We start from the raw sequence: 27,780 nt of genomic DNA, 5'->3' as shown, positions 1-27,780 counted from the left end.
TGGCCAAGTTGCGGGACCGTGGGGCGTGGCGCGCGCTCGGGGCGGGCTGTCCGCGGCTCCAGCAATCCCTACTCCAGCCTCCGCGGGAGGGGGCGCGGCCGTGACTCACCCCCTTCCCCCTGCGTTCCCTCCCTCCTTCTCCAACAGACATACACCCCTCCCCTGCCATCCCGCCCCGGACTCCGGCTCCGGTTGCAGTTTGCAACCTCCGGCGCCGCCGCCGCCGCCACCAACTCGCTGGCGGCTCAGGTGGCTCTCGCTTCGATGTCCTAGTCCAGGGGTCCCCGGGCCGGACTCGGCTGGGCTCCCTTCATCGTCCTCTGAAGTCATGAGGGCGAACGGGGCTCTGCAGGTGCTGGGCTTACTTCTCAGCCTGGCCCGGGGCTCCGAGGTGGGCAACTCGCAGGCAGGTAAGCGGCGCTGGAGCACCGGCGGGCTTGGAACCCGGGAGCCGGAGCGAGTGCGCGCACTCCCTGAGGGCGGGGGCAGGGGCTCAGGCGGTGTGGGGGTGGGGGTGTTGACCCCGGGTCCTCTGCGACCACCTGAGAGGGGGCGGTCGGGCTCGAGTTCTTGGCGTGGTCCGGGTGGGGACGGTATTCCTGGGCGCCCCCTTCCCCAGCGCGTCGCCGACCCTCTAATTGGTCTCCCCTGATGAGGCTGATGCCGAACAAGTAGTTCACACTTGTGAGGGGCCCTACAGGGAGCGGAGCGGGGACCTTCGTTCTGCAAACAGGAGATGGTTGGAGGTGGGGATCTCTGAGGAAGGGCTTCTGTTTGCTCTCCAGCCCCCAGCCCCCTGCCCCCTGCCCCCAACCCCGCACCTGATTTCAGCAACCCTCAGTTTCGTTGTTTTGCCGACAGGGCGGAGCTACGGAAGGGTTGGAGGGGGTTGTTGTTTTCTGGTGTTGGAAAAACAGGAGCGGCACCTCCTCTTCCGTGAGTGAGCCTGCCCTGGGGAGGGCTGAGATTAACCAGAGGGCCAAGTCCAGGTGACATCAGGGTGAGAGGCCCAGCAGAGGTTGGCTGCCCGCTTTCCCTCCAAATAATAGAGCTGGCCTGTCCCCAACTTGACCAACCTCTCTTTGCCAAGACCTAGGTCAATTCAACTAATATTTATTGAGCATCTACTATACACAAGCCCCTCGGCCAGGAGCTGTTGAGGCATGGACGTCCAGCCTATTGTCTTTTCTCTCCCCAGCCTGAGGGCTAAGGGGGCACTTGGGCTACCTTCTGAGCCTCCTGTCCTGAGAAGTACTTCTAGGCCCAGCTTCTGCCCACTGCCCCCATTCTGTTTATTGTCTGACACTGTCTCTAGGACTCTAGACAGAGTCCTGGATTGCTCTTCTCTAATCCTCCTCCCACTCCCATGCTATCTGTGTCCACCCCTTTTCGGTGTCTCTGGGACCATGGACACCTGACGGGTGCTAGTGTTGCTGGAATTGAAGTCCTGTTGATCGCCTCCCATCCCCCCAGATCTCAGCTTGGGGTTTGGCACAGCCAGGGCCCCTTCCCCAGGGTGGGAGTGGGAGAAACCACCTGTGCTTCCCCCACAGTTGCTGGGCCTAAATTTAGATCCTGGGATCTTGGAGATGTGAACACTCCCAGCTGGTGGAGGGGGGTGGTGGTCTGGGGACTGCAGTGGGAGGGACCAGTGGAGTGGCTGTATAACTGTCCCATCCAGACCCCTGGAATCTTCAACCAGGAACCCAGGAATCCCAGATTCTGGCCACCCTCCCTGGAGGAGGCAGGAGGCAGGCATGGTTGGGTCTCTTTACCCTTTATCTGGATCCTGCAGCCTCTGGGCATCCGGCCCTGTCTCAGTCCTTCTATAGCCCCTTTGTCCTGGCTGTGATGGGGGTGGGGGATGCTGAAGGGGAGGCCTCTGGTTGAGGAGGGCTGGAGATTCTTGCTCTGTCCCAGCCTCAGTGCTCTCTACCAAAGGAGGGCCTGTGACATTGCCCCTCCCTGTGTCCCTGCTCCCTGGGTACAGCAGGGATTTTCATAATTCCCCTCCCCCACCCTACTCCCCAAGCTGACTGGTTCCTCCCCAGAGGTGTTGTTTATTCCTTTCCCGCCCAGGGCCTTTGCCCCCTGTTTGTATAATATGGACTTTACCCTCAAGGTGACAGAGAAGTGGGACCTCTAACACTGTATCCTTCCAAGCACAGACACAAAGTCTGCACAAATACTTCTGGGCAGGTGGGATGGATGGGGCCACCTGAACTACCTCCTGTAAGGAGATCCAAGGGCAGATCAGTATAGATTTTTGGGCCAGCAGGGGAGATGTGTATGTGCTCATGTGTATGTTGTGTGTATGTGTGTGTGCACTCACATACACACACCGATCACATACACACACCGTACTTCCTTGTGCAGAAATCTTGGCTCCTCCCTTATGTGGGGAAAAGGATTGGCGCCTTAAGTTGGAAAAGGGGGTGTCCTGCCAGGAGGGGGATTGGGTGGGCTGTTCCAGAAATAACAAACCTTTCTAGTCTCTTTCATTTCAGCCCAAGGACACTGGAGTTCCCAGGCTCCTGGGAGCTCCTGGCCAGTTTACCCCTCTTTGCTGAAACTAGCCAACCTCTTCCCTTCATGTGGAGTGATAGGGAAGTGAAACACTTAAAGATCAAGCGGTCAGGCTAGGGGTGTATCTAGTAGGAGGAGTTGGGGCCTCACCATCTCCCTCCCTGCATTCCCACTCCTGCCTCCCACTGAGCTGCCTCAGGGAAGGGTGGTTGGAACAGGTGGTATCTACCCCCTACTACCTCCCCCAACACACACACACACACACACACACACACACACACACACACACACACACACACACACACACACACGAGTCTGTCTCTGAGCCAGAGGAGAGAGGCTGGGGTGGGGCTTCAGGGTCCAAGATTTCCCACAGCCCATTGCCCTCCAAATTTACAAAGAAAAGTGAACTCCCAAGACTTGACACGCCTCATGTGCCTCTGGTCTAGACTCCCCCTAGTGTGGGTAAGGATTGCCATGTTGGAAGTCTTTTTAATGAATCTCTTCTAACAATGAAATCGCATGGAAGGTTTAGAATGGGCAGTGTGCTACTGTTTCCCTCCAGGCTTCTCTGTATTTGCTGAAAAATACTCTGGGGCTAGAGAGTGATGCTGAGGGAGCTGGAGTGGTTGGACTAGGGGAAGGGAGTGAGAAGGAAAGCCAGAGTTTAGGAAGGGGGGAGGCAGCCAGCTCCTTATCTTCCACCTTTAAAGACAAAGCTCCCATTGACACCCCACCACCACCACCAGAGCTCCCCCCTCTAGTGAGGTCACTAGTCTGAGCCCAAGGCTTGAGGGTGAAGGGGGGTTGCTGCTGAGGACGGGGTGTCTGGGGACAGGGTGGGGCAGCCCCCTCCTCCTGGATAGAATCGCCTCATTGTGGGCTGGACTGTGGCCCCAGGCACTGCCCCCACCCTCTGCCCCCATCCCACCCTCAGTAGACACAATAGGGGCTGTGTGCTAGCCCCAAAGAGATGTTTATTTCAGGACCTAGAGAGAGAGGCAGGATGAGGGTAAAGAAGTCAGTGCCCTAGTTGGAGGGGGAGAAGAGGGTAATCAAAGTTGTGGTCCTTTCCTAACTTCTCCTTTCTAGAGAGGGGGAAAAAAAAATCCCATCTTCCTTGATTAACCCCTTAGCGCCCAAAGCAGTACCTAAAAGAGTCACAGAGAGTCTCTGGAAGAAAAAGGAAACCCTTTCACCTTTGCATGCAGGGGATGGTGGGGGATTCTAAGAAGAGAGGAGGCTCTCAGGCCATTATGGGCCTATCTGTCCCTGGTGGGTAGGGTTGGAGGCAAATGCCTTCTTATCCTGTTGAATGTTACTGGAAGAGAGCAACCGAGGGGCTGGTCTTGGGGGATGGCAAATGGGGCTAAGAACTTGCATCCAGCCCTCTGCCACTCTTCCCTCCACTTTGAACAGTGTGTCCTGGGACTCTGAATGGGCTGAGTGTGACTGGTGATGCCGAGAACCAATACCAGACTCTGTACAAGCTCTACGAGAGGTGTGAGGTGGTGATGGGGAACCTCGAGATTGTGCTCACAGGACACAATGCCGACCTCTCCTTCCTGCAGGTTTGAGTGCTTGTCCCCTTCCTTGACCTGTTGCTCTTCATTCTCCCCATAGAAGCCTCCTTCCCTTCTTCAGGGCTACCCTCTGCTGGAGTTCAGCATTCCTAGGACTCAATAGCTCCTAAGATTCAAACCTATGATTATGGGGACAATGACTGGAACTGGGGACCTATGCTGTTGTCGTAGCCAGGGATATATAGGGGAGCAGGGGCAGGTGGTGTTCTGTGATGGTGCAAAGGAAGCAGGGACTAACACAAAGAGACACCTGAGGACTGAGAGGCACCTGGGGAGATGAGGAAGGAACTCAGCCAGGACCCTCTTGGCATGAAGAGCTTTGAGAAGAAAAAAGTAGGAAACTAGAATTCCTTTATGATTTCTGTTCTCTCCCTTCCCTGTTGGAAGTCACAGCGTTCTGTGACACAATCTACTCCCTACTGCAAAATAGTAATTAGAAAGACTTAAAAGAGTTAAGGTTTCCAGGGGAGGGAGAGGGGACTGAGACTTTTTGCCCTGTCATGCCTCTCATTGACACAATCTGCTCCATCACAGTGGATCCGAGAAGTGACAGGTTATGTCCTCGTGGCCATGAATGAATTCTCTACACTACCACTGCCCAACCTCCGAGTGGTGCGGGGCACGCAGGTCTACGATGGAAAGTTTGCCATCTTTGTCATGTTGAACTATAACACCAACTCCAGCCACGCTCTGCGTCAGCTCCGCTTTACTCAGCTCACCGGTCAGTTCCTGGTGACTCCTGGCCTTGCCTCTCAGCCAACCTGCTGACTGGCACCTCCCTGATGATGTCCCAAGACTGTTCACCCTAAGTGCCCCTTCCAAGGTGCCCACCTCCTTAACAGTAGAGGGCCCCCAGTGGGGAGCTGAGGGCATCTGCTCCAGGGAAAGGGTCCTCTGTCCTGGTGGGGCTAGAGTTGGAGCTGGATCTGTTACACATTTCTCTAATGTCAAAGTAGTGTACCTTGATGTCCCTTCTTCCCTGGGAATCCTACCTTTACTCCCTCCCAGACCCCCACAGGCCGGAGGCACATAGGGGTTAAATACCACCTGGCCACCTGCTACTTCTCCCTGTCCCAGTCAGTTGGAAAACACACAGGTAGGGCTGGGGGAGGGTGTTGAGTCAGAGATGTTCTCCTTTTTTCCCTTCCCTTCCCCCACTGGCTAAACCGGATCTGGACAGGTGTCTGAAGAGGCAGGAGTTTCTTTTGGCCTGACTCCTCTTATAAGGCGAGCCTTCTCTGCAGCTGGAATTTAATTGGACATATCTGTCTGCCCCGTTTCCCGTGCTGCTAAGTCTCAGATGTCTTCTAGATTGGCGGGAAGGTGGGAAGGTGGAGTTCTGCTGTAGCCCTTGACTCTGTCACCTCTTTTCCTTACCTCAGAGATTCTGTCAGGGGGTGTTTATATTGAGAAGAATGATAAACTTTGTCACATGGACACAATTGACTGGAGGGACATCGTGAGGGACCGAGACGCTGAGATTGTGGTGAAGGACAATGGCAGAAGCTGTGAGTGGCCATGATAAAGACTGCTCCCCCTGCCCTACCCGGCCAGAGTGATTCCTTTCCCATCATCGTTACATCCCTGCTCTGAACCCATCTCTCCACTGAACAAATACCTCAGGCCCTAGACCCAAGAGCCTGCCAGGAGGGACCAGGCCAGTTCCCCTGGAACCCAAACCACAGAGGAGGTATATCAAGAAGATGGGCAAAAAGATTTCTCAGTGCTAAGCAGGGAATCCAGATCTTTCCACTCCACAGCCATTACTCTTTCCATCACAATCTACCCCCTTCTCCTTGGAACCCACCTACCCTTGAACATAATCTTCTGCTTCCTTTCCATTCACACCCATATCTTCCTGCTAGGTTCAGTTTGCCAAGGAGAAACCAAGTTCCTGGGTTGGGACTGAGGCTGAGGTTGGCATTTGCCCCAGTCCCTCCCCTTCAGCTGCCCAGTGGGTGGTGTGGAGGCGTGGCTCCACCCTTTGTTGACAGGTTCACTTGAGCCCAGCCCTGCTCTCCAAGGGCAGGGAGGGACACAGCCCTGGCTGTTTGCTTCTTGGGATTGAGGTTTTTGTGTGCTGACATCATACTCTGTTGATTCAAGCAAACCTGTCCTAGCCCTGACAGCCCTTTGTGTTGCCTTCCTTCCTAACCAGGTCCCCCCTGTCATGAGGTCTGCAAGGGACGATGCTGGGGTCCTGGACCAGAAGACTGCCAGACATGTGGGTTTGAACTTCCCTCCAAAAATTTCAAACTCATACGCTTTCATATCCCTGCCTACCCAAGCCTGTGTCAACCCTGGGGGTAGTGATGAGCAGGGACCTCAGAATGCAGTCCTAAGAGCCCTGACAGCCATGCTTTCTCTCCTTCCATAGTGACCAAGACCATCTGTGCCCCTCAGTGTAATGGTCACTGCTTTGGGCCCAACCCCAACCAGTGCTGCCATGATGAGTGTGCAGGGGGCTGCTCAGGCCCTCAGGACACGGACTGCTTTGTATGTACTCTTACCGTTTACCTGGGATGGAAATGGGGATGTGGGCTTTGGGGAGGAGGTAGGGGTACATATGTAACATGAATTTTATGAGTCTCCTATGTTCCCAGGCCTGCCGACACTTCAATGACAGTGGAGCTTGTGTACCCCGGTGTCCACTGCCTCTTGTCTATAATAAGCTAACTTTCCAGCTGGAACCCAATCCCCACACCAAGTACCAGTATGGAGGAGTTTGTGTAGCCAGCTGTCCCCGTAAGTGTCTGAGGGGAAGGACTGACAGTAGTGGATCCAGAATTTTAGACAAAATTTTGGGAGGCAAAAGGCATCAAGTGGGGAGCTCAGCAGGCAAATTGGTCATGATCATCCAACCACCATCAAAGAGTTCCTCCACTTGCGTCCCATGACTTCCAGCTATTTCCCCTACTTCTGTGCTTTGTAGCGACATAAAGCAAAGGGATTTTCTAATCTACAGGACAGCACTCAAGGAACCTAGGGTGGGAGGTGGGGACAAATCCAGTGCAGAGCGGGAGGGAGAAGGGCCCAGAGGGGGGGTTCAGCTGGTGGTTGGCAGTGTTCCTCCCTCACCTCTAATGGTGCCCTCCTCTTCCCTAGACAACTTTGTGGTGGATCTAACGTCCTGTGTCAGAGCCTGTCCTCCTGACAAGATGGAAGTAGATAAAAATGGACTCAAGATGTGTGAACCTTGTGGGGGGCTATGCCCCAAAGGTGAGTAGAAGATGGTAAGAACTTGTAAAGAGACATCCTTTCCTCTAAGACTGTTCAGACCACCCCCACTGAGCCTCCTTTGTGTTTGCAGCCTGTGAGGGGACAGGTTCTGGGAGCCGCTTCCAGACTGTGGACTCAAGCAACATCGATGGATTTGTGAACTGCACCAAGATCCTGGGCAACCTGGACTTTCTTATCACTGGCCTCAATGGGTTAGAGATTCTGCCTTCTCTCCCCAGTCCTGCACCCCATCTACCCCTCACGGTTCATTTCCTTGGCCTAAACCTTCCTATGTGGAGCTGACTAGGAATCTAAGTCATAAAGTCTTAGCAGTTACAAAGGACCTAGGGGAATGCTTAACTCAACCTCCCATCCATTGCTTAAGGATGTCCCTGACAGGGACATCCTTAAGCAATCCAGCACCACCCTGCCAAGGAACAAGGGACAGAGACAACAGTACATCCTTTTTCTTAAAGCTTTCTAAAAGTTCTTCCCTAAATTTAGATAAAAATCTGCCTCCCCATGATTTTCAGCTATTTCCCCTAATTCTGCTTCTTGGAGCAACAAAGAGCAAAGGGACTTCCTGTTTTATAGGACAGCACTTAAATGCGTGTGTGTGTGTGTGTGTGTGTGTGTGTGTGTGAGAGAGAGAGAGAGAGAGAGAGAGAGAGAGAGAGAGAGAGAGAGAGAGAGAAACACTATGGCTGCCTGTTTTTTTTCTTTTAATTTTTTATTTTAACATAATCTTATTATTTATTTATTTTTAGAGATAGGGCCTTGCTCTGTCACCTAGGCTGGAGTGCAATGTCACAATTATAGCTCACTGCAACCTGAACTCCTGGGCTCAAGCTATCTTCCCACCTCAGCCTCCCAAGTAGCTGGGACTATAGGCACACACCATCATGCCTGGCTAATTTTTTAATTTTTTGTAGAGACAAGCATCTCACTAAGTTGCCCAGGCTGGTCTCGAAGTCCCGGCATCAAGCAGCACTCCCCTTAGCCTTCCAAACTATGGGGATTATAGGTGTGAGCCACCAAGCCCAGCCTATTCAATGGTTTATAATCCTTTAGAATCATTATTTATTTTGGTGTTTATTTGTCCCTGATTTGGCCATTGGGAGCCCCTTCAAACTGGTGCCTGTGTTCTTTGGGCTGTACCCTTCATTCTTTGAGTACTTTCTTTTTTGTACAAGATGCTCTAGGCTCATGTTATATTTCTCCCACCTCAGCCTCTCCAAAGAACCCTGTTTCCTTTTAGTGGAGAGTGATATTTAGAGACGAAGTTTGGAGGCTAGGTGTTCTCATTGCTAATACCTGTTATACCCCTACCTTGTTGACTGCTTTTTATTGTTCTCCCCAGAGACCCTTGGCACAAGATCCCTGCCCTGGACCCTGAGAAGCTCAATGTCTTCCAGACAGTACGGGAGATCACAGGTGAGTGGGAGGAGAGGCTGCCCTTTTTGAGAGGAATAGGTGAACCACTGGCATCAACTGTGGTATAACTACTTGAGAAAATCATGTCCCAAGTTAGAGGGGAGGAAAAAAACAAAAACAAGTTACAGAGGAGGAGCCAGGAAAAGCTGAGAAAGAGGAAGGGGAGAAGACTCCCTGCTGACATGGCTTTCTCCAACCCCTCAGGTTACCTGAACATCCAATCCTGGCCTCCCCACATGCACAACTTCAGTGTTTTTTCCAACCTGACAACCATTGGTGGCAGAAGCCTCTACAAGTGAGTAAGGGGTGTGGAGCTGATGGCATCTCCAGGCAATGATCACTGTTTTGTAGGCATTCTTGGGTGAAATACAAGGACTGACTCATACAGGAGGCCCAGAGGGTTTGAGAGTTTGATGGGGAAAAGGCAAAAGGAGAGGCATCCCTCTCGATGGGTCTGACCAGCTCGGAGCAAATTTGTTGAATAAAATGAATCCACTGCATGGTTAATTTTCCCTTAGTAGTGTCCCCTCTCATCCTGTCTCCTTAATCTCAGCCGGGGCTTCTCATTGTTGATCATGAAGAACTTGAATGTAACATCCCTGGGCCTCCGATCCCTGAAGGAAATTAGTGCTGGGCGTATCTACATAAGTGCCAATCGGCAGCTCTGCTACCACCATTCTTTGAACTGGACCAAGCTGCTTCGGGGGCCTTCAGAAGAGAGACTAGACATCAAGCATAATCGGCCCCGAAGAGAATGCGGTGAGGGAAAGGGCCCACTGGGTGGTGAGAACAGGTAGTCAGGCAGGACAGGGTATAAGGATTATTCTGCCCTGGAAGTGGGAGTAGGCTTGGGGATGGAACCACAGAGAAGGGGGATGTTAGGTTGGAAGCAGTAATGAGGAAGACTTCAGGGGAGGGCTTGTTAGGAGTCCTCAGACTCCTCTCCTAATCTACCCCTTCCTTTCCAGTGGCAGAGGGCAAAGTTTGTGACCCACTGTGCTCCTCTGGGGGATGCTGGGGCCCAGGCCCTGGTCAGTGCTTATCCTGTCGGAACTACAGCCGAGGAGGTGTCTGTGTGACCCACTGCAACTTTCTGAATGGGTACAGTGAGGGGACATAGTCAAGAACAGGCAGGGGTGGGGCCCTGGGATGGAGCTGTTCAGGTGGTACCTGACAGCCTTTAGACAACCTTTTGCATATGCCTTGGTGGGAATGAGGTAGGAGATCTGTGGGTGTGGGATTAGGGCATTATGGTTAGGACTTGAAAGTGACCCCCTTCCCTTTATCCCCCACTGCAGGGAGCCTCGTGAGTTTGCCCATGAGGCTGAATGCTTCTCCTGCCACCCGGAATGCCAACCCATGGAGGGCACTGCCACGTGCAATAGCTCGGTATAGTAGCAGCACCACAATTGCTAAGGCAGATGGGCAAGGGGCAACACTTGGAGCATCTAGGGAATGATATAGCCAAATCCCAGAGGCAGCATAGGGAGGCCAGATAATGCTAGGGATTGTGGATGGAGGATCCTGAATGGCTGGGTTGGTCTTTGCTGAGCGGTATGGCATTGACCTTGAAATGCAATTCTTCCTGACCTGCTTTCTTCCACTCAGGGCTCCGATGCTTGTGCCCAGTGTGCCCATTTTCGAGATGGGCCCCACTGTGTGAGCAGCTGCCCCCATGGAGTCTTAGGTGCCAAGGGCCCCATCTACAAGTACCCGGATGTTCAGAATGAATGTCGTCCCTGCCATGAGAACTGTACCCAAGGGTCAGTAATGCAAAATGATGAGAAGAGGGGTCAGGCTGAAGGGTAGGAGCACAGAGCTAGGGTGAAGAGAGCAGAAAAAAGAGGGGGACTGTGAATTAAGGATTACCCCCTAATTAAGGATCACTCCCCTCTGTGTTATAAATAATTGGAGAAGAAGAAACTCATTAACAGCACAAAATTATAGTTTTGGGGACCTGAAATAACGTCAGCTCACAGGAGTTTCATTACAAGAGGGGCTCAGGGAGGGCTTATGAGCTGGAGGTGGAGGCCATGTCTTGGGATAGGCTTTGGGCTCGAGGATAGGATGCCATGATAGGTTATGAAACAGCTTTTGTAGGTTGAGGCCATTGGAATTGAGCCTCTGTTGTTCAAGCTCCCATTTAAGGTGTTGACTGTCTTCTTTAGGTGTAAAGGACCAGAGCTACAAGACTGTTTAGGCCAACCATCGGAGCTGATCAGGTATAATGGGCTTGGAGATTCTGGAAGCTGGGGATATTTGAGAGAGAAGCTAGGGTGAGGGTGGTTACCTGCAGGGCAGAGTGAATCTCTATTCATTCTGGCCTTTTATATACATAGTCCACTATCCCTGGACTTGAAACATAAGAATCCAGGCCGGGCGCGGTGGCTCACGCCTGTAATCCTAGCACTCTGGGAGGCCGAGGCAGGTGGATCGCTCAAGGTCAGGAGTTCGAGACCAGCCTGAGCAAGAGCGAGACCCCGTCTCTACTAAAAAAAATAGAAAGAAATTATCTGGCCAACTAAAATATATATAGAAAAAATTAGCCGGGCATGGTGGCACATGCCTGTAGTCCCAGCTACCCGGGAGGCTGAGGCAGTAGGATCGCTGAAGCCCAGGAGTTTGAGGTTGCTGTGAGCTAGGCTGACGCCATGGCACTCACTCTAGCCTGGGCAACAAAGCGAGACTCTGTCTCAAAAAAAAAAAAGAATCCAGTCTTCTGGCCTTCCTTTCCTAAAATTAAATTGTACTAGCCTAAGGGTGGTCTACATTTAGGTTAGTCCCTTCAGTGCTCAAGGAGATATATGTGTGTGTGTGTGTGTGTGTGTCTGTGTGCGTGTGAGAAAGTTAAATTCTTGTCCCAGATCTGCACCATACCTTGGCACAGGTATAGATGATCTTTGTAAGGGAGGTATATACCCAGGATAATGCTGGGTTTCTCTATATTCCGTAGCAAAACCCATCTGACAATGGCTTTGACGGTGGTAGTAGGATTGGTAGCGATTTTCCTGATCCTGGGTGGCACTTTTCTCTATTGGCGTGGGCGCCGGATTCAGAATAAAAGGGCTATGAGACGCTACTTGGAACGAGGTGAGGTGAGTACTTAAAGCTTAATTTTGAGAGGTACCCTGTGCCATCTGCACCCAGAAGTCAGTGATGGGATGAGCATCACTCCCCTCCTCTTTCCCTGGAGATTTGATCCCTTTCTTCAAAGAGATAGTGTGATTTGCTAGAAAGAACACTGCTCAGAGAAATGGGAGGCATGCATTCTAGTCCTGATTTTGCCGTTAATTTGCCACATGACTTTGAAGAAGTTCCTTCTGTTCTCTGTGTCTAAGTTTATGTATCTAAATGGAGGAAATAACATTCCTCTGTATGGCTGTAAGGGTAAAAGCCGATTATGTGAAAGTGCTTTGAAACGGATAGAGCACTGGCCAGGCACGGTGGCTCACACCTGTAATTCTAGCACTCTGGGAGGCCAAGGCGGGACGATCACATGAGGTCAGGAGTTTGAGACCAGTCTGAGCAAGAGCAAGACCCTATCTCTACTAAAAATAGAAAAAAATTAGCTGGGCATGGTGGCGCGTGCCTGTAGTACCAGCTACTTGGGAGGCTGAGGCAGGAGGATCCCTTGAGCCCAGGAGTTTTAGGTTGCTGTGAGCTAGGCTGATGCCACAGCACTCTAGCCCGGGCAACAGAGTAAGACTCTGTCTGGAAAAAAAAAAAATTTCCACAGGGTCTGTTATTCCTCAATATGCCTACAGTGTTTTCCAGGACTAAAGACAATTTCTCTTCCTGTCCTTTGGGCTCTGCTGTGTTTGGCATCCACTTACGGGCAGTGGGTTGGAGTGGGATGTGAGAATGGGCTTCCCTGAATACCTCCTTCCCATCTGCTCCTCAGAGCATAGAGCCTCTGGATCCCAGTGAGAAGGCTAACAAAGTCTTGGCCAGAATCTTCAAAGAGACAGAGCTGAGGAAGCTTAAAGTGCTTGGCTCGGGTGTCTTTGGAACCGTGCACAAAGTGAGTGACCCACAGGAAGGCTGGAGAGGTGGGGAAAGGATCTAGGGCAAAGGGAAGAAAAATTTTAGCAAAGGGCTGACCTGGGGAGAATGACCCTAGACTGACTCCTGCCTGCCCCAAACTTCCCAGGGAGTGTGGATCCCTGAGGGTGAATCAATCAAGATTCCAGTCTGCATTAAAGTCATTGAGGACAAGAGTGGACGGCAGAGTTTTCAAGCTGTGACAGATGTAAGTGAAGGAAAAGGATTTTGTATGCTACTAGGAGCGAGGACAGTATTAGATACAGTCATGTAGAAGCATGGTCCTGTGTTAGCAGCTACTATGTTAGCCATGTTGATATACTTGAACATTGGGGGATCCCCGGTCTGGGTGTACATGTGTAGAGTGTACGTGAATCTGTTTGTTTCCTGGATAACACCTCTTGTGTCTCTTAGCATATGCTGGCCATTGGCAGTCTAGACCATGCCCACATTGTACGGTTGCTGGGACTATGCCCAGGGTCATCTCTACAGCTTGTCACCCAATATTTGCCTCTGGGTTCCCTGCTGGATCATGTGAGACAACACCGGGGGGCACTGGGGCCACAGCTGCTGCTCAACTGGGGAGTACAAATTGCAAAGGTGAGAGGAGCCTGGAGGAGCCCTATAATAAGAACTGCCTGGGTGGGGGCAGGGAGAGAAGGGGCGGGAAGGTTGAAGTTCTGAGAGGTGCCCTCAGGGTTTGGGAGGATTCTAGATCTCAATGACTGATTGATTCTCCCAACCCTGAGAATACTTTCTTCCCCTATAGGGTATGTACTACCTTGAGGAGCATGGTATGGTGCATAGGAACCTGGCTGCCCGAAATGTGCTACTCAAGTCACCTAGTCAGGTTCAGGTGGCAGATTTTGGTGTGGCCGATCTGCTGCCACCGGACGATAAACAGCTACTACACAGTGAGGCCAAGGTGAGGTAACACAAAGGTCTGGGTAAGGAGGTGGGAGTGGAGTGAAGCATGAGGATAGGGAGCAGTCAATGGTCTCCTTCAGGGGCAGGGCAGGTGCTTCATGGTAAGTTCAAGAAGAGAAAGCTAAGGTTGGGCACAGTGGCTCACACCTATAATCCTAGCACGCTGGGAGGCTAAGGTGGGAGGACTGCTTGAGCTCAGGAGTTCAAGACCAGCCTGAACAAGGGTGAGACCCTGTCTCTAATAAAAATAGAAAAACTAAGCAGGCATTGTGGTGTGCACCTGTAGTCCCAGCTACTTGGGAGGCTAAGACAGGAGGATTGCTTGAGCCTAGGGGTTTGAGGTTGCAGTGAGCTATGATGACACCACTGTACTCTACCTCCACCTGGGGTGATTTAGCGATACCCTGTCTCAAAAAAAAAAAAAAGAGAGAGAGAGAGAAAGCTAAAGATGTCAAAGATTTAAGTTCAGAGAGCAACAAAGAAAAGAATGATAAGAGAACTTGGGACTTGGAAATGCTAAGAAAATTTGTGGAAATCAACTGGTGACACCTTTATCTTTAATCCTCAGACTCCAATTAAGTGGATGGCCCTTGAGAGTATTCACTTTGGGAAATACACACACCAGAGTGACGTCTGGAGCTATGGTCAGTGCATCTTGATGCCCTCTATACCATCACTGGCCCAAATTTCACAGCTGCCTTTTGAGACCTCCTCTTAAAATCTCTAAGGACTTCAGATCCTTGTGTCAAATCAGGTTCTGGCCGGTGCGGTAGCTCACGCCTGTAATCTCAGCCCTTTGGGAGGCCAACGCAGGAGGATGGTTTGAGGCCAGGAGTTCAAGACCAGTCTGAACATAGCAAGACCACATCTCTACAAAAAAATTTTTAAATTTTTAAAAAATTAGTCAGGCATGGTGCCTCATGCCTGTAGTCCTAGATACTTGGGAGGCTGAGGCAGGAAGACCACTTGAGCCCAGGAGTTCAAGGTTACAGTGAACTATGATTGTGCCTCTGCACTCCAGCCTGACCAAAAAAAAAAATCAGGTTCTGCCTTCCCTTCACTTCATGCCCATGTCTACTGTTTTATCATCTACTAGTTCATTTCTTCCTGTCATCAGGTGTGACAGTTTGGGAGTTGATGACCTTTGGGGCAGAGCCCTATGCAGGGCTGCGATTGGCTGAAGTACCAGACCTGCTAGAGAAGGGGGAGCGGTTGGCACAGCCCCAGATCTGCACCATTGATGTCTACATGGTGATGGTCAAATGTGAGTTACCTGCTGACCCCAAGCATTTTCTGACTTCCTTCCCTACTTGTCTTATAGCTCTATTCCTATTTATGTCTCTACCTCCTACATTTTACCCCTAGGTTGGATGATTGATGAGAACATTCGCCCAACCTTTAAAGAACTAGCCAATGAATTCACCAGGATGGCCCGAGACCCACCCCGGTATCTGGTCATAAAGGTAAGTAGGGACTAAGAGGTGTCAAGGAAATTTAGAGAAAGGGGGACTTGGCTGGAACCAGGATTCACCCTAACAATTACCTACCCCTATAGAGAGAGAGTGGATCTGGAATAGCACCTGGGGCAGAGCCCTCTGCTCTCACAAACAAGGAACTGGAGGAAGTAGAGCTGGAGCCAGAACTAGACATAGACATAGACTTGGAAGCAGAGGAGGACAACCTGGCAAGCACATTGGGCTCTGCCCTCAGCCTACCACTTGGAACACTTAATCGACCACGTGGGGTAAGACACCTTCTTTTTTTTATTTTTTTATTTCAGGATATTAAGAGGGTACAAACATTTTGGTTATATTTTGTATGTTTGCCTCACCCAAGTGAGGAAAGAAACCTAATTACTCAATTCTCTGCACCCTGAGCCTTCATGAACCCTACAGATACCCAGGTTAACCACTTAAAGCCCCCCATGGTAAGAGTAGAGTTCTCCCTTCATCTTAAACCTTTTCCTTACTTTTTTTCATCCTAGAGCCAGAGCCTTTTAAGTCCATCATCTGGATACATGCCCATGAACCAGGGTAACCTTGGGGAAGCTTGCCAGGTAAGGTCTGTTGCTGGCAGTCTGGGTCTTAGGATCAGAATGATAGGGGTAGTGTGGGAGGCATTAGAAACCCTTGAGGTTTAATCTGTGTCTTCCAAAAAAGAAGGCATTGAACTATCCATTCTCCTTCTTTCCTTGTCTCTATGTAAATCTCCTTGTATTATTTTGTTTATTTTGCTCTTTAGGATTCTGCAGTTTGTGGAGGTAGTGAACGGTGTCCCCGTCCAGTCTCTCTGCATCCAGTGCCACGGGCACGCCTGGCATCAGAGGCATCAGAGGGCCACGTGACAGGCTCTGAGGCCGAGCTCCAGGAGAAGGTGTCAATGTGTAGGAGCCGGAGTCGGAGCCCACGGCCCCGTGGAGACAGCGCATACCATTCCCAGCGCCACAGTCTGCTTACTCCTGTCACTCCACTCTCCCCACCAGGGTTAGAGGAAGAGGATGTCAACGGTTATGTCATGCCAGATACACACCTCAAAGGTGCCTGATCTTCCTAGGGCTTTCCTCAATTCTTCCTCTAATCCCTTCTCTGGGTTCCCCTTAATTGTTTTGTCTCTGATCATATGCCCTCCTATTAATTTTTATCTAATTTCCCCCATCCCCTACTGCCTATTACCATCATGTTCTCCACATACCTAGCCTCTCTTCTCGACCCTTAGGTACTCCCTCCTCCCGAGAAGGCACTCTTTCTTCAGTGGGTCTCAGTTCTGTCCTGGGTACTGAAGAAGATGAAGATGAGGAGTATGAATACATGAACCGGAGAAGGCACAGTCCACCTCGTCCCCCAAGACCAAGTTCCCTCGAGGACCTGGGTTATGAGTACATGGATGTGGGATCAGACCTCAGTGCCTCTCTGGGCAGCACACAGAGTTGCCCACTCCACCCTGTGCCCATCCTGCCCACTGCTGGCACAACTCCAGATGAGGACTATGAATATATGAATCGGCGACGTGGTGGAGGTGGTCCTGGGGGGGATTATGCAGCCATGGCAGCCTGCCCAACAGCTGAGCAAGGGTATGAAGAGATGAGAGCTTTCCAGGGGCCTGGACACCATGCCCCCCATGTCCATTATGCCCGCCTCAAAACTCTACGTAGCCTAGAAGCCACTGACTCCGCCTTTGATAACCCTGATTACTGGCATAGCAGGCTTTTCCCCAAGGCCAATGCCCAGAGAACATAACCCCTGCTCCCTGAGGCACTCAGGGAGCATTTGATGGCAGCTAGTGCCTCTAGAGGGTACCCCTCTTCTCCCTACTCCCTCTCCCTCTCTCTCACAGGTCTCAGCCCTATTTCCCCAGTCCTAGACAATTCCATTCAACATTTGGAGGCTTTTAAACACTTTGACAAAAAATTCTTGTGATATGTAGCCAGCTGTGCACTTTCTTCTCTTTCCTAACCCCAGGAAAGGACAAAGTTTTTCCCTATGTCATGTGCTTTCCCAGTCCCATTCCTCAGCTTCCTCACGGGGACTCCTGGAGATATGAAGGATTCCTCTCCATGTCCCTTTCCCTCAGGCTCTGACTTGTTGGGACTAGGCTCTTAAGTGTGCCTTTGTTTCCCATCAGAAAGAGGAATGGGAGGAGACCTGGCAGAGGAAAGTATTATAAAATTTTGGCTTATGACTCTTAACCTCCTAGAAAGACTGGGAAGCTTAAAATTTTGTGGAATTCAGAAAGAGGTTTGGAAGAGATTGATTACTGTTAATTGAGCACTTACTATGAGCTAGGCATCACGTGAAACTTTACCTACATTATCTCACTTAATCCTTTATAATTCTTACAATTCTGTGAGATAGATATTATCCCATTTTACAAATAAGGAAACTGAGCCTTAAAGACATTAAGTAAATTAAGGAGCAGGTCCAGGATTCAAAATTTTCCTAATTCCAGTGCAAGTCTCCTACTGTAAGGTGTCAAGGAAAACTGATAAAAGTCAGAGCCTTATAAGGGTCATTGTTTTCTTATTTTTGCACTGAATCAAGTCTAACCCCAACAACCACATCCTCGTCCTATACTCAGACCTCATCTCAGGAAGTGGTAGTGGGGGGTGTCAGAAGGAAAAATAACTGGACATCTTTGTGTAAACCATAACCCACATGTGCTATAAATGATCTCCACTCCTTACCCACAAGGGTCCCCGAGATCCACTTTTAGAAGCTATTCTCATCCAGTAGTGAGAAGCTTCCACGTGGGACAGAAAGAAGACCCAGCTTCAGACCTCTGTCCCCTTGGATGGAGAACTGGGGGAAAATGTATGTTGTATTATTGAAGTTTTTGTTTTGTTTTTATACATGTCTGAATAAAAATGCCAAAGTTTTTCCAGCTTCCTGTCTGGAACACACATTTAGTGTGTTAAATAAGAGACTGCCCCCTTTCTCTGCTCCTCAGCAGTGGATAGCTAACTTTCTCTGTCTTTTGAAAGTCCTACTCGGTCCCATCCAGCTTTCTCCAGCCCTATTTTTACTTGTATTCCCTTAAAACAAGCATAATGCACAGTCCTTTTCATTTAAGGGTTTTACTAGGAATCTACAGAGCAACCAACTTGGAGTAACACAACAAAAAGACATGCTTGGTGAAGTTAGAAAAAGCCCTATAGACATACACTTTCTCCTTTAGAGGTGGAATACTGAAACCTCCAGATGCTTCCTGACTCTTAAGAGAGTCACCATCCAATCAGATATGGCCCACAGGAGAAAAGAAAACAGTCACCCAGTTCTTTCCTTTTTTTTTTTTTTTTTTTGAGACAGAGTCTCTGTTGCCTGGGCTAGAGTGCCGTGGCGTCAGCCTAGCTCACAGCAACCTCAAACTCTTGGCCTCAAGAGATCCTTCCGCCTCAGCCTCCCGAGTACCTGGGACTACACGCATGCGCCACCATGCCTGGCTAATTTTTTTCTCTACGTATTTTTAGTTGTCCAGCTAATTTCTTTCTATTTATTTTTAGTAGAGATGGGGTCTTGCTCTTGCTCAGGCTGGTCTCAAACTCCTGACCTTGAGTGATCCTCCCACCTCAGCCTCCCAGAGATCTAGGATTACAGGCGTGAGCCACCGCGCCCGGCCCAATTCCTTCTTAACACTTCCCTTAGGTGCCACCCAAGCCCACTGTTGGAACAACAATGCCATCCTACTTCATTGGGAGTCTGTTCTCTAGACTGGCAGGCTTTCAAATCCTGGCCAGGCGTGGCTCATGGATGTAATCCTAGCACTGTGGAGGCCGAGGCGGGAGGATCGCTTTAGGTCAGGAGTTCGAGACCAGCTTCAGCAAGAGTGCGACCCCCGTCTCTACTAAAAATAGAAAAATTAGCTGAGCAACTAAAAAAATAGAAAAATTAGCCGGCCGTGGTGGCGCACGCCTGTAGTCCCAGCTGCTTAGGAGGCTGAGGCAGGAGGAAGATCCCTTGAGCCCAAGAGTTTGAGGTTGCTGTGAGCTACGATGACGCCAGGGCACGCTAACACGGGTAACAGAGCGAGACTCTGTCTCAAAAAAATAAAAGGGATAATCTCTTCAGAGTCTGGCTAACCAGTTAGCCCCTGCTCCCAGCACGTTGGTCTTCCACACCTGCTCTGCCCCTTCGCGTTCTCCAAGCATTGGAAGAGGTTTGGACCGGCTGGGCCGGTTCCGCAAGTCGAGCCAGGTATCCCAGGAAGGGCGAACCCAGCCTCCCCGCCCCAAGTGTAGACACTGCCCACCCGCCTCGGCTCCACCCTGCTCCACCCTACCGCGCCGCCTCTAAACCCAGTTCCCCGCCGTAGCTCCGCCTCTTCACCCTCAGCCCGCCCTCTTCTATTACGGACTTCGGCTCAGCGCACTCAGTAGAAGTGGTTTTTCCCGGCGAGACCACGCGTCCCCTTAGACTCCCCAATGGCTCCGCCTTCCCGCCGGAGCCTGACCCTTCCCAGCGTGCCCGGCGACTCCAGAGTGCGAGGCCCTTGGAGGGCAAGGCCCCAGGGCCTGGCGTAGGGGCGCGAGAGGCAGGTTGGGAATTGTAGTTCTCACGACCACGAAGGCGGCCAGAGGTTGGCGGTGGGAAGGACTCATTGTCCCAGCGCGCCCTGCGCCTCAGCCCGCGCGCTCGCAGCTTCTCGGTCTCGCCTGCCTGCCCGCTCCCTTGCTTGCTCGCGCTTTCGCTCGCTCTCTCCTCGCGGATCGAGGGGGCTCTTACCACAGCCTGTGGCTGAGAAGGGAGACAGAGGCGGCGGCTCAGGGAAAACGAGGCTGCAGTGGTGGTGGTGGAAGATGTCGGGCGAGGACGAGCAGCAGGAGCAAACTATCGCCGAAGACCTGGTCGTGACCAAGTATAAGATGGGGGGCGACATCGCCAACCGTGAGTGCGGCCTCAGGGGTCCGGGAATCGAGGCTGAGAGGGAAAAGTGCCAGGCTGGTCCCGGAGGGGCTGGAGCGGCGGGGTCATGTGGAGAAAGCTACTGATGGGCCCACACTGGTCCGCTGGGGGCGGCGTGGTGGGAAAACCTGGTGTCGCGCCTGGGACCTGAGCGGCCAGGCCTGGGCTGGAGTCTGTGGAGGTGCGGGCCAGCGACCGGGAAGAGCGCAGAGAGGGGCCCCCTGCAGGCTCCGACCCTGGGCCGTTGATTAGGGGGCAAAGCGAGTCTTCTCCTGCTCCTACCCCTCAGTCCGGATTTCTGTTTCCTCTGATTCTGGCAGCGGCGAGGCCACCTCGAAAAGGAAGGGCCCAGCTGTTGGCGACGGAAGCGCCCCTCTGTCATGTCGCGTCTCTGGGGCGTCAGGAGCCCAGCCAGCACGTGTTGCTGGGTCCCCATGTGGATCGCTGGCTCCCTTGTTCTTCCACTACTGTCCCTGACACCAGCTTCCCCACCACGTGCTTTGCTGGAGTCTTCGCTTCTTTACTTCAGCTCTTACCCTGGTGGGGGCCCCCTTCTACCCTTGGGCCAGCTCAGGGGACCGTTGCAGGGCACTCCTGGAGCTCCTAACACAAATCTTGGAGATACATCTGTCTTTTCTTGAAGTTATTCATTCCTGTCACCCCTCCAATCTGTGCAGATAGCTGTAATTAGCTTTCAAATTTGTTCTCAATGATTTGACAACTCCAGGAGTGTTTGGGGGCCCTTACTAGGCAGGCTTGTGAAGAGTAGTGGAACAGGGAGGATTGATTTTAGGATTGTCATAAGTCATCCTTGTTTGAGCTGTGCGCTGACGTTCTCAAGCAGTTGCCTGCCGCTCTAGACAGATGTCTCACTTTCTATTTTCTCTTTCCAATTCACCTTTCCATTTTAAAACCCAGTTAGGGAGATAGAAACTGCTTGTCCTTAGGCTTTTAAATGGTTTTGACAGTAAAGATTGTTGGGAGGAGGTATTTAGGATGCCTTTGGTCGTATTTTCCAGCTTCCAGAGAGTCACCAAAACATCAAAAATCGAAGGGGAAGTTCAGGATATATCATGGAGAGGGCATGAACAGACCAATGCTTTCTAACAATGCACATTTAGTATAGTATCCTCATTTTTGGCGCCTTTTAGTATTTCATGCTAGTGCTTTGAATCAGAAAAAAAAAATTTTTTCTTTCTTGCAATTTATAACTTGAGGGACTTGTGATCTCACATACCAGTTTTGAAACTTTGGGGTCACATACATACATACATCTTTGAGATCTACTGAAAGTTATAAGCCATGGGTCTCCGAAGCCCAGGGACCTTAGATTAAGTTTTGGCTTATACACTTGTTTGTGAAGAAATAAGTCTACATAAATTGACGTTACTAACACCTAATTAGGGTGTCTGGGAAGGGAAGACAGGAACGTTTAACTATGCATCAGCTTCGAGTCAGCAATTCTGTGTCTACCTTCCTATTGTCCCTGATGCCTATAAATTTCTTCTAATCCTTTTTGCACGTATGTGGAATACCTTGGCGAGAGCCCCTGAAGTTCATAACTCTGTCCTAACACACCAAAGGTATTATCTTTGGAAAGTCTGAGGCCTTGTCTAGGGAGAAAGTTGTATATAACTACTTGTCACATAATGTAAGGGAGAGAAGGGAGTGTTGACCTTTTTTTTTCTGGTAAGGAAAGGAAGATAAAAATTAGAGATTATATGTTCCAAGAGGCAAAACTTGTTTCGTCTTTCAGCCTCAGGGCAGTGGCACTAGGGGAATATTGAAAACTCTGAGTCCAACTTCCAGGTATTACTTGAGTGGTAACTAGACAGTGAGTACATGCAAGGCTGACATGGTGGGATTCTGTCCTCAGGGGTACTTCGGACTTTGGTGGAAGCATCCAGTTCAGGTGTGTCGGTACTGAGCCTATGTGAGAAAGGTGATGCCATGATTATGGAAGAGACAGGGAAAATCTTCAAGAAAGAAAAGGAAATGAAGAAAGGTAAAAAAACCCAAAAAAGTCTCTCACTTTAATTCTTGTTTGGTCCTGTGTGTTTTTTCTTGTTTGGTTTTTTGGTTTTTTTCATTATAATGTTATGGCCCCTACCCAGCTCTGGTTGAGATATTTGGAAATTTGGAATGACAAGTGGAATACAAAAAGTTTCCTACCCAATCCGAACTGATGAAACTTAAGCACAACTCTGAAAAAAATCCTTCCATTTTCCTGAAAGGCAACAGGGCTCCCAGGAGAGAGCAAAGCAGTAAGGCTGATGATTCTTTCTTTACAGGTATTGCCTTTCCCACCAGCATTTCAGTAAATAACTGTGTATGTCACTTCTCACCTTTGAAGAGTGACCAGGACTATATTCTCAAGGAAGGTGACTTAATAAAAATGTAAGGTTAAATCATTTTAAGGCATTTGTCCTTTTTTTAAAGCATTTACATAGTGCCGATCCTAATGCAGTACTCTGCTCTTTCCTTTTAGTGACCTTGGGGTCCACGTGGATGGCTTCATTGCTAATGTGGCTCACACTTTTGTGGTTGATGTAGCTCAGGTAGGTGGCCTGCTTTTGATCTCTGTTCAGCCTAGCTGGGGGTGGGGCATACTGCCATTTGTCTCTTACCTCCATCCCCTATCACCATATAAGTTTTGAGAGAGAGTCTCTAGAGAAACAAAAGGATAAAGGTTTTTTCTCTCCTGTTCATTGGCTCACCTTTGCATATGGGCACACAGATAGATATTAACTACATGGCCCGCTGAGTTAGCAGGCTTTCCAGGAAGACACTGATTGCATGTCCTTATCTACAGGGGACCCAAGTAACAGGGCGGAAAGCAGATGTCATTAAGGCAGCTCACCTTTGTGCTGAAGCTGCCCTACGCCTGGTCAAACCTGGAAACCAGGTAAGCTGTTGTATCCAACTCCAAAGCTTGATAGAACCAAAGATGTATCAGGCACTAGAGCTATTTCTAACCTCCTCTACAGTCCCCCTATAAAACAGCTTTGTAAAACTTAGCTATACGGTGCCTATCATAGATAGTTCCATGCTAGGTATATGGAGATATATGGTCCCTTCTTCATGGGGACTATAGAGAGCCTTCCTTTATGTTTTGTATGTGCCTCTTTTCCCAAAATAATTTGAGGTAGGTAGCTTATAATAAGACACAGATACAAACAATTAATTTTAAAGGCTCATAGAACAAAAATTATTAAAAGGGCATGCAAGAGAGATAATAGTACCAGTTAACTGGTGCCAAAGAGAGGCCAAAAGTTAGTTCTGTACTTTGCAAGATAGTTAGGAAGCCTAGGGATCATAAAGTTCTCATGAGCAAAAAATGTTAAGCATGTTAGATTGTCAGTGGAGACATCCCTAACACTTATATTTCCAGAGACCTATTCAATACTTTAAGCATTGTCCTTTTTTCTTTCTCCTTTTCTGTGTTCAATCAGTAAGGGGCAGTAGTAGGGTATGGACCCTATGTGCTTGTTCCTCACACCTTTAATCAATTTGTACTTTTATTACTTAATTACATTATTTTTACATAAACCTCTCTTAGTTTCCTTGCAATGATACCTACCTTCATAAAGTTGTTATAAAGCCCTTTGAACAATGCCTGGCATATAGTGTGGACTTGAATTTGTTGTTATTTTACACATTATTTTTATTATTTACATATTTATGTGTTTTCACAGGAAAGTAGTGTTGTGTAATTGCACGTGTAGCTATGAAATCAGATTGGGTCCATACCCTATTAGTGTCCCTTACTGCTTAAAAATAACGTTGAGTTCAAATTTCTTTATCTGTAAAAGGGGAAAAATAAAAATTGTGCTTTATTCTCATAGGGTTGTTATGACAATTGAGGTAATCCACATAAAGTACTTATAATACCTGCCACATAATTAAATGTTAGCTTTGATTATTCACCTTTTTTTTATGGTCTGAGAATTGTAGCTTTGGTGAGGATCAGATCATGTTTGAAAGAGGCTTAAAAAAAAGAAAAAATAAGGGTTTGCTGTCCCCTCTCAATAGGTTATAATGCCAGATATAAAGGAATAAACATTGGACTTAACATCAGAAAACCTGGGTTTATGACTAGATTGTTCCTCTTAACACTCGTTTAACCTTGGGCAGATCACTTAACCCTTATGAGCCTCAGTGTCCTCATCTTCTAGACTGGGTTATACGTCTGCCCTGTTCACCCTCAAGAACTGTCTAATTGGACCATCTTTCTGAAAGTGCTTTGTAAAATGATATGCAAATACAGACTTAATTGTTCAAAAAAGCAAATACACATTCAGTAGAAACTGTACTTTGAGTACCCATACAACCATTCTATATTTCACTTTCAATACAGCACTGAATAAATTACAAGAGATATTCAACACTATTCTAAAATAGGCTTTGTGTTGGATAATTTTGCCCAATGTAAGTGTTGTGAGCACATTTAAGGTAGGCTAGGCTATGATGTTTGGTAGGTTAGGTATATTAAATGTATTTTCGACTTTATAGATATTTTCAACTTAAAGTGAGTTTATCAGGACATAACCCCATTTTAAGTTAAGGAGCATCTATATAAGGTATTTTTAGGTTGTAGGGGGATAATAGGGCTATGAAATGAAAAACCAGTGAATAAAAATTGTTGGCACTTGATGGAGGATATGAGGGCTCTCTATTCTTTTGTGCTGCTTATTCTTATGGTAGAGAACTTATTAGCCCCTGATATCTCACCTTTTATTTAATCTTGTACTTCTAGAACACACAAGTGACAGAAGCCTGGAACAAAGTTGCTCACTCATTTAACTGCACGCCAATAGAAGGTGAGACTTCAGATAACAGGGTTGAGGGTCTAAGAAGGAGTGGTTTAGCAGAATTAAGGCTTTTGCTCCCTTAATGATCCATCCTGGCTCTATTCAGTCTAAGCCAGAAATCTCAGTGCTGTGTGTTTTCATAACCAGGCACTTTTCTCATTGCCTGCCCCTTCAAACTACTTAGGTGGGTGGATTTAGAAACCTTTTGGGATTCTAGATAGCTGGTACCATAGGCTATGTCCTGTATACAGGTATGCTGTCACATCAGTTGAAGCAGCATGTCATCGATGGAGAGAAAACCATTATCCAGAATCCCACAGACCAGCAGAAGTAGGTGCCAACCCCACTCCTCACCTTCTGTCACACCAGACTAGTCATCAACTTTGTTCCCATACCTCCAACTTAATCTTGTCCACCTTCTACTCAAAGCTCCCAGGAGCTATGTGTTACTTTTAATGTTCTCTTTCTCTCTATTCCTTCTAGGAAGGACCATGAAATAGCTGAATTTGAGGTACATGAAGTATATGCCGTGGATGTTCTTGTCAGCTCAGGAGAAGGCAAGGTGAGGACAGTACCAGAGCTGGCAAAGTGGAGATGACTGAGGGTGTGTTCACCAGACCAAAGGTGATTTAACGTACTCTTGTAGGCCAAGGATGCAGGACAGAGAACCACCATTTATAAACGAGACCCTTCTAAACAATATGGCCTGAAAATGAAAACTTCACGTGCCTTCTTCAGTGAGGTGGAAAGGCGTTTTGATGCCATGCCATTTACTTTAAGGTACTGCACTTAGCAAGGACAGGACTTGGAACCAGTCTGACTCAGACCATGCACCTAGGAACGCTTTTCCCTCCCCCATTCCTCCCTTCCTGCCTAAACATGTAGCATGTACTTGGTTGCTCCCTCCCCTTCCCTGTCTGCTTCTCATTGAAGGTAATGTAAAAGAGCAGTCCTGAGCATGATTTCTGCCTGAGGGTAGGAGCTATTTAGAAACATAAGCAAAATGGTAACACTTGATGGGGAGTTAAGGATACTTCTGAATATTGTCTTCTCCTACCCAGAGCATTTGAAGATGAGAAGAAGGCTCGGATGGGTGTGGTGGAGTGCGCCAAACATGAACTGCTACAACCATTTAATGTTCTCTATGAGAAGGAGGGTGAGTACAAAGAAGAGAGTTTTCACTTTGGAGCCCCTGATTATATGGCATCCTTCTTTTCCCTGTAACTTCAGAACAGCTAAGTACAACAAAGGAACGTTTTATCAAAACTTTTCATTTTTCCCATAGGTGAATTTGTTGCCCAGTTTAAATTTACAGTTCTGCTCATGCCCAATGGCCCTATGAGGATAACCAGTGGTCCCTTTGAACCTGAGCTCTACAAGTCTGAGATGGAGGTCCAGGATGCAGAGTTGAAGGTTAGTGTAGAATAGAAGGTGGTGGGCACATGGTACCTCCCCTGGGAGTAAGGGCTAAATACCAGCAAAGTCCTGAAAAGAGCTGCAGGACTGAGAATAACAATTTGTGTTTTTGTTTCCTCCACATTTCCTCAAAATTTGTTACATTCTTTCTGTTTTCTAGGCCCTCCTCCAGAGTTCTGCAAGTCGGAAAACCCAGAAAAAGAAAAAAAAGAAGGTGTGTTATGATCATCCCTCTCTGGCACGGTGAACCTGATCCCTCTTTATTCCACCTTCCTGGGTTGTGGTGTGGTATGGACTTTTGTATGGATAGATGCTCCTCAACCTATGATGGGGCTATGTCCTGAGAAGCCCATCATAAATGGAAAATAGTTAAGTGAAAAATGGATTTAATACACCTAACATACTGAGAACATCATAGCTTAGCCTGGCCTACCTTAAATGTGCTCAGAACACTTTACATTAGCCTACAGTTGGGCAAAATTATCTAACACAAAGCCTATTTTATAATAAACTAGTGGATATCTCATGTAAGTTTTTGAATAAATTATCAAGTATCATGATACGCATATTGGTTTCACACCATTGTGAAGCTGAAAAATCAATAGGTCAGCCATTGTGAGTCAAGGACTGTCTGTATATCCATATTTCAGCCCTGACCCAGACTACAAAGATATTTCTTGTACCTCAGACACTACCCCCAAGCAGTTAGAAACTGACAAGTCTTCTTTCTGTCCTTTTCTTGACTATATAGGCCTCCAAGACTGCAGAGAATGCCACCAGTGGGGAAACATTAGAAGAAAATGAAGCTGGGGACTGAGGTGGGTCCCATCTCCCCAGCTTGCTGCTCCTGCCTCATCCCTTTCCCACCACACCCCAGGCTCTGTGAAGTGCAGTTCGTGTTCTACACCCAGGATCGCCAGCAGACCGGGGTCTCCCTGCCCCCATCCCAGTCCCCCAATCCACTCCCTTCCAACAACAACCAGCTCCAACTGACTCTGGTCTTGGGAGGCAAGGCTTCCCAGCCACCGAAGACTACTTTAAATAGAAAAAAGGAAATTGAATAATAAAATCAGGAGTCAAAATCCATCGTCTTCAGGCCCCTCTTTCTAGCCTTTTCTACTACTCTCTGCTTCATCAAGGTTTGTGGCTCTACCACAGAACAGGGAGAAGGCTAAATTAGCCACCACTGCTAAACACTCAGCTGTTTTTTTTGTTGTTGTTTTGTTTTATTTTTGTTTTTTTTGTAATGCCACTCTAATGTCAGCATTTTCCCATCTGTTTGGGCCTTTTTCCTCTCTTTTCCCACTCTCCCCAGGTATTTTATCTGGCCTCAAAATTAAGAGGAGCTGTTCTTCAGATTGTTTTTATTCACGTGGCAGATTTCTCTTCTGATTCAGGCTGTCTAGTCAGGCTCCTCCCATTTTTAGG

General features: G+C 48.8%; 2 protein-coding genes across 2 annotated transcripts; both read left to right on the top strand.

The window, feature by feature from the left end:
• Nucleotides 1-76: 76 nt before the first annotated feature.
• On the top strand, nt 77-18,109 carry ERBB3 (erb-b2 receptor tyrosine kinase 3). Its single transcript, XM_045553687.1, has 28 exons — nt 77-410; nt 3,946-4,097; nt 4,644-4,830; nt 5,492-5,617; nt 6,268-6,333; nt 6,487-6,605; nt 6,713-6,854; nt 7,215-7,328; nt 7,420-7,540; nt 8,689-8,762; nt 8,967-9,057; nt 9,316-9,521; nt 9,731-9,863; nt 10,061-10,151; nt 10,371-10,525; nt 10,931-10,984; nt 11,716-11,857; nt 12,664-12,783; nt 12,913-13,011; nt 13,218-13,403; nt 13,573-13,728; nt 14,299-14,374; nt 14,848-14,994; nt 15,096-15,193; nt 15,286-15,474; nt 15,715-15,786; nt 15,972-16,266; nt 16,446-18,109. Exons 1-28 carry the CDS (start codon nt 329-331, stop codon nt 16,964-16,966), a joined length of 4,014 nt encoding a protein of 1,337 aa, XP_045409643.1. The 5' UTR covers nt 77-328; the 3' UTR covers nt 16,967-18,109.
• Nucleotides 18,110-19,609: 1,500 nt separating this feature from the next.
• Nucleotides 19,610-27,436, top strand: PA2G4 (proliferation-associated 2G4). The gene is made up of 13 exons (XM_045553686.1): nt 19,610-20,107; nt 22,002-22,130; nt 22,417-22,522; nt 22,614-22,683; nt 22,938-23,030; nt 24,882-24,945; nt 25,188-25,266; nt 25,420-25,498; nt 25,583-25,716; nt 25,998-26,092; nt 26,222-26,349; nt 26,513-26,566; nt 27,104-27,436. The coding sequence occupies exons 1-13, from the start codon at nt 20,020-20,022 to the stop codon at nt 27,167-27,169; spliced, it is 1,185 nt and encodes a 394-aa protein (XP_045409642.1). The 5' UTR covers nt 19,610-20,019; the 3' UTR covers nt 27,170-27,436.
• The last annotated feature ends 344 nt before the right edge of the window (nt 27,437-27,780 follow it).

Source organism: Lemur catta, chromosome 6 (assembly GCF_020740605.2).
Source record: "Lemur catta isolate mLemCat1 chromosome 6, mLemCat1.pri, whole genome shotgun sequence".
Lineage (NCBI taxonomy): Eukaryota > Metazoa > Chordata > Mammalia > Primates > Lemuridae > Lemur > Lemur catta.
Note: the sequence above shows the minus strand (reverse complement) of the source record. Positions and strands in the feature narration are given on the sequence as shown.

What these genes read in the sequence shown, in the direction of transcription:
- PA2G4 (XM_045553686.1), top strand. Translation starts at nt 20,020, where the DNA reads ATGTCGGGCGAGGACGAGCAGCAGGAGCAAACTATCGCCGAAGACCTG. An exon ending in GAAGGTGACTTAATAAAAAT is followed by an intron (nt 22,523 to 22,613) that starts GTAAGGTTAAAT and finishes CTTTCCTTTTAG; the next exon opens with TGACCTTGGGGTCCACGTGG. An exon ending in GCCATGCCATTTACTTTAAG is followed by an intron (nt 25,717 to 25,997) that starts GTACTGCACTTA and finishes TCTCCTACCCAG; the next exon opens with AGCATTTGAAGATGAGAAGA.
- ERBB3 (XM_045553687.1), top strand. Translation starts at nt 329, where the DNA reads ATGAGGGCGAACGGGGCTCTGCAGGTGCTGGGCTTACTTCTCAGCCTG. An exon ending in CATGAGAACTGTACCCAAGG is followed by an intron (nt 10,526 to 10,930) that starts GTCAGTAATGCA and finishes TGTCTTCTTTAG; the next exon opens with GTGTAAAGGACCAGAGCTAC. An exon ending in GAGTGACGTCTGGAGCTATG is followed by an intron (nt 14,375 to 14,847) that starts GTCAGTGCATCT and finishes TCCTGTCATCAG; the next exon opens with GTGTGACAGTTTGGGAGTTG.